The sequence below is a fragment of the Ammodytes marinus genome (genome assembly GCF_949987685.1).
Source record: "Ammodytes marinus genome assembly, chromosome: 13".
In the NCBI taxonomy this organism is placed as follows: Eukaryota; Metazoa; Chordata; class Actinopteri; order Uranoscopiformes; family Ammodytidae; genus Ammodytes; species Ammodytes marinus.
Window position 1 is genome coordinate 21,534,039 of NC_137217.1, and position 4,632 is coordinate 21,538,670.

Consider the following 4,632-nt stretch of genomic DNA (forward strand, 5'->3'; position numbering starts at 1 on the left):
AAAAATCAGTGAAAAAATTTGCTTCAAAGCTAGACTTCGACTCTATTGCCTTCCTATGCTTTGTCTTGCTAAAAACGAGGCTTTTTGTCAGACTGCTGTGGGGAATATAAACAGCGTGTTATGAGCAAAAGCTGGCTTGTCCCAAAGCTAATAGCTATACACCAGGCAGGCAAAAATACCAATAAAAACTATTATTTTAGTTTCACCGTTTAAAAAAAAAGCACAAGTAGCTTCCTATCCGTTGTGTTACTAAAAACGAGGCATTAATAGACTGCTGTGGTTACGATAAATTAGTGGAGTATGAGCAAAAGCATTCTGTGTTGGTGTATGTAACATTCAGGCTGTACTATGGGCATCTTGTCGCTTAGCGGGAAAGCAACATGGCTGTCGCTCGGAAAATTTTCCATCGGATCTCGGGGCCGTGGGCCGATAAGAAATGGGGGGGGGGGTGGGGTTATCATACGGTGGACGTTTCTGGTTACTAATGTGGGGGGAAGCATGGACATATAAAGAAAATATGGGGATGTGGCTGTGCCGACTGTGACGTAATAGTCGGCGAGAATTCTGACTCGAGTATATTGGGGGGGAGGGGTGGGGGTTTCAGAAAGGGGGAGAGTGAGAAAAGGAGATATTGTTATTTTTTTGATATTTTGGCAGTCTCTAGGCACACCATGGACCCATGGATATGTTAGAACACATTTAAAAAGTGCATTTAGCATAATATGTGATCTTTAATGTGATAGTTTCACTCCTGCAATAAAGTTTCAAGTTTCTTAATTTATCATATGCGCAACAAATATAGGCAAAGAGTTAGAATTCTTAAATATGTGACTCCTTCCAACAATGCAAGAAAAATAATCCAAGACATACAAAAGACTAACAGTGCACACAGAGACAACAGTGCAAAATATATATACACTGTATGCAAAATTTTTAGGCAAGTTGTATTTTTGAGGATTCATTTTATTATTGAACAACTACAGTGCTCTCGGTCAATCCAAAATGTTAAAGAACCTAAACCTGAATGTTTACGAAAGTAAAAGTGAGGTTTTGTCTTTCTTACGAGAATATATTGTGCAGCAGCAACCACAGCCTCCCAGACACTGTTCCGAGAGGTGTACTGATTTCCTTCACTGTAAATATCCCGTTAAGCAGGGCCCACAGGTTCTCAATAGGGTTTAAGTCAGGTGAGGAAGGGGGTCATGTCATTATTTTTTCATCCTTAAGGCCTTTACTGGCTAGCCATGCAATTGAGTACTTCGATGCATGTGATGGAGCATTGTCCTGCATAAAAATCATGGTCTTCTTGAAAGATGCAGACTTTTTCCTGTACCACTGCTTGAAGAAAGTGTCTTCTAGAAACTGGCAGTAGGTTTGGGAGTTGATTTTGAGGCCATCTTCAACCCGAAAAGGTCCAACTAGCTCATATTTAAAGGCAACAATTAGCATCTTACCTCACTTTTACTTTCGTAAACATTCAGGTTTAGGTTCTTTAACATTTTGGATTGACTGAGAGCACTGTAGTTGTTCAATAATAAAATGAATCCTCAAAAATACAACTTGTCTAAAAAATGTGCACACAGTGTGTATATATATATTTTATATATATATAATTGTGTTGTAATGGTAATAGTCATAAACAGATAGAGCTATTGTATCTAGATATTGCCCCAAAAAACTTTACTATTAAAGTTAGGTACAGGATGTTGTCAGACAAATGGTTTGAATAGGAGCCGTCTTGCTCAGACCTGCGCAATTATGACGCGCGTCTTGCTGAGCGCACAGCATTTTTGCCGTATTATTGTTGTGCGCTCAGCAAGATGCGCGTCATAATTGCGCAGGTCTGAGCAAGACGGCTCCTACTCATGCTTCTACTCAAACGAGGCTATTCTCATTGACAGCTTTCCCAGGAACCTTTGCGCGTCACAGAAGGACATAGCACCGAGGACACATCAAGAAACTTTCCAAGGTTAGCCGTCTGTAACTCCGATTTTGTCTGCTCTTTTTTAACTAACTTCAAGCCCATCTTTCTCGAGCTTTCTGGGCCACCAGAAATATCACAACAACCAGTTGTTCTCAGTTGTGTATACTAATCATTAAATCCAGCTATGCTAACATGTTAGCAGTGAGCTTACAGCTAGCTGCAGCTAACTGACTGAAGCAACGCACACTGTGCTAACTTTGATTCAAAGCTATGTGGTCGTGTCACGGCTCTAATATTTGTTTCTTTGAATAGACTTATCAGAGATATGTAGCCAGCTGGCGTATATTAGTCATTAGGTTTGATAACACACAAAGCGTCAAAAGCTGACCTAAGTTGAACTGTAATCACGAAGCTATTCTTAGCTAGCTAACGTTGTGTTGAGGTGACACTGTGGCCGTTGTTATCATCTAACGTGTCGTTGTAACATCCACCCTTTGCCCTGTTTCAGTGTCGTTTAAACGTCTGACCGAAAAGATGGCTGATACTATGGATGCGAAGATCAAGGGCTACAGGACTGCTCCCTTTGACGCCCGGTTCCCCAACACCAACCAGACCCGAAACTGTTTCCAGAACTACCTGGGTGAGGTCATGGAAGGATATGTTGTGATCATGCTTAAAGTCTGGACCAACGAAATACATTTTTGTGAAAACGTGTCTAAAACTCCAATACGTTATTTTTCTCTAGTTTTGGTTATTGTACAGTTTTAATTCCAAATTGCGTTAAAAAAAAGTAATAATATAACTCACTTTAGCTCTAGGGGCGTAGATATGCTTGAACTCTGCGTATACAGTAAATATAAACTTGTGCAAGCATACATGAAATGGGCATCAAAACGCTTGCATACAAATAAATAAATAGCTTGTATCAGCAGGGTTGTGGTTAAATTTAAATATTTGTAAACTGTAACAACATTGTTTAAATGTAACAAACTAATTTAGATGGTGCACCATAAGATAGCTGATAGTTTAATGTAAGCTTATAAATCATCAATCGTCATGCGATTATTATTCTTGTCACATGAAATCTGTGACTTACAAGTGACATTGGTTGATTCTAATAGTATTCAGTATTCTTAATAAATGGCAAATACAATTGTGTAGTTGAAAAAATAGAATTCAAACAACATTTCATAACAACATAATTGAATTAGTACAGACTAACCTCAGATATCTGTGGTGTTTTTAGTTCGAGGATAGCCTCTGATGAGTTATGCTGAACTGTTATTTCTGCTCCAGATTTCCACAGGTGCAACAAGGCTCTGTCAGCCAAAGACCAGGATGTGGCTCCCTGTGATTGGTACCAGAGGGTCTACAAGAGCCTCTGTCCCATGAGCTGGGTAAGTTATAGGTTTACAGTTAACAATACAGACTGTATACTTCTCTGTATGTTTTGGTGTCTTCTAAGGAAATGGACTACACAATTGTATTCTGATAGTATTTTTAAGACAGGTTTCTATAAACTGGGCATTGCAGGTCAGCTGTGTAGCCCTAGTCTGGCTAACCAGATATCGACAACTAGTATAGCGCTCCTGCTAGATAATAGCATCAAACTCCTCCCCTTCCTCTTCCCTGCTGTAGCCTACCGTGTATGCTCCGCTCAGAACGGGAGAAAACAGAAAGTGTGCATTTGTGTTTGATACGGTTTGACAGCATCCAGCTCAAAATGTTGCTGCACACACACACACACACACGTACGTGTGCGCACACACACGGCGGCCGTCATTAACGGTGTTTGTCGGCACAGAATTGCACTATTTTGAAAGGACACGTTGCCCAAGACGATTGTAATTGGTTTACAGAAATTAAAACAGGCCAGCCCAGTTTTCCCCCCTATACACAAAATGATATAGCTTGGTTCCAGACTATACTACCTGCTGTAGTTTGGTCTGGCTTTGCGAGACTATTTTGCCCAGACAGGGCCATTGTTTTCATGCTTGTTGAATTTCTGTTTCATGTCCCCCTGTGGTTTTATTTAGTTGTGTCGAATACAGCTTAATTTTGTTCTGTGATTTACTGTTGATCAGGTATCTCATACATTACGCTTTCATTCTCTGCTTATTGTGTTCCTGTTCCATCATATAATTATTCCTCTGACTGACAATCTAGTCTCTCACAGCTGTTTCATTTGTGAGTAAACAACCTTTTCTGAGTTGAGGTTTTTGAGGCTGCTTGTATTTGCCATCTGATGCAACAGCTGTGAGACTATTTTGATATGCAAAGTGTTCCAAAGGTCAATAATGAATTTGGCTGGAGCATTTTATTGTTGTCACATGAGGCTTGTGTTTCCTTTGTCGCGCAGGTTGCCAAATGGGACGAGCAGGTAGAGGCCGGAAGTTTCCCAGGGAAGATCTGAAATCGACAGGCTGTGTTTGATCAGGACAGTCCACAGCTGGACATTCTGTTACCTGCACCTTTTGCCTTTTGACTTTTGTTGCGTGCCTAAGGACATTTTCAAACAGCTACAAAATCTTCGTCATCAGTAATGTAACTGTTAATAACTTAAACACGCACAACTTTTTACCCTACATGTTAAGGTCTGAAGTTTGTTTCCCATCTCGATTGTAAACTACTTCTCTGCGTTGTTGACTCAATAAATTCAGTCCGGATTTAATTAAAAGGATGTTGTTCATTAAAACATTTCATTACTT

At 40.0% G+C, this 4,632-nt stretch overlaps 1 protein-coding gene across 1 annotated transcript; it reads left to right on the forward strand.

The window, feature by feature from the left end:
• The first annotated feature begins 1,907 nt into the window (after nt 1-1,907).
• On the forward strand, nt 1,908-4,632 carry cox6b2 (cytochrome c oxidase subunit 6B2). Its single transcript, XM_080039735.1, has 4 exons — nt 1,908-1,969; nt 2,433-2,564; nt 3,221-3,321; nt 4,284-4,632. Exons 2-4 carry the CDS (start codon nt 2,459-2,461, stop codon nt 4,335-4,337), a joined length of 261 nt encoding a protein of 86 aa, XP_079895861.1. The 5' UTR covers nt 1,908-1,969; nt 2,433-2,458; the 3' UTR covers nt 4,338-4,632.

Bases quoted from the DNA above. Each gene is read 5' to 3' on its own strand.
- cox6b2 (XM_080039735.1), top strand. From the start codon at position 2,459: ATGGCTGATACTATGGATGCGAAGATCAAGGGCTACAGGACTGCTCCC. The intron at 2,565-3,220 runs GTGAGGTCATGG...TTTCTGCTCCAG, and splicing joins CTGTTTCCAGAACTACCTGG to ATTTCCACAGGTGCAACAAG. The intron at 3,322-4,283 runs GTAAGTTATAGG...TTTGTCGCGCAG, and splicing joins GCCTCTGTCCCATGAGCTGG to GTTGCCAAATGGGACGAGCA.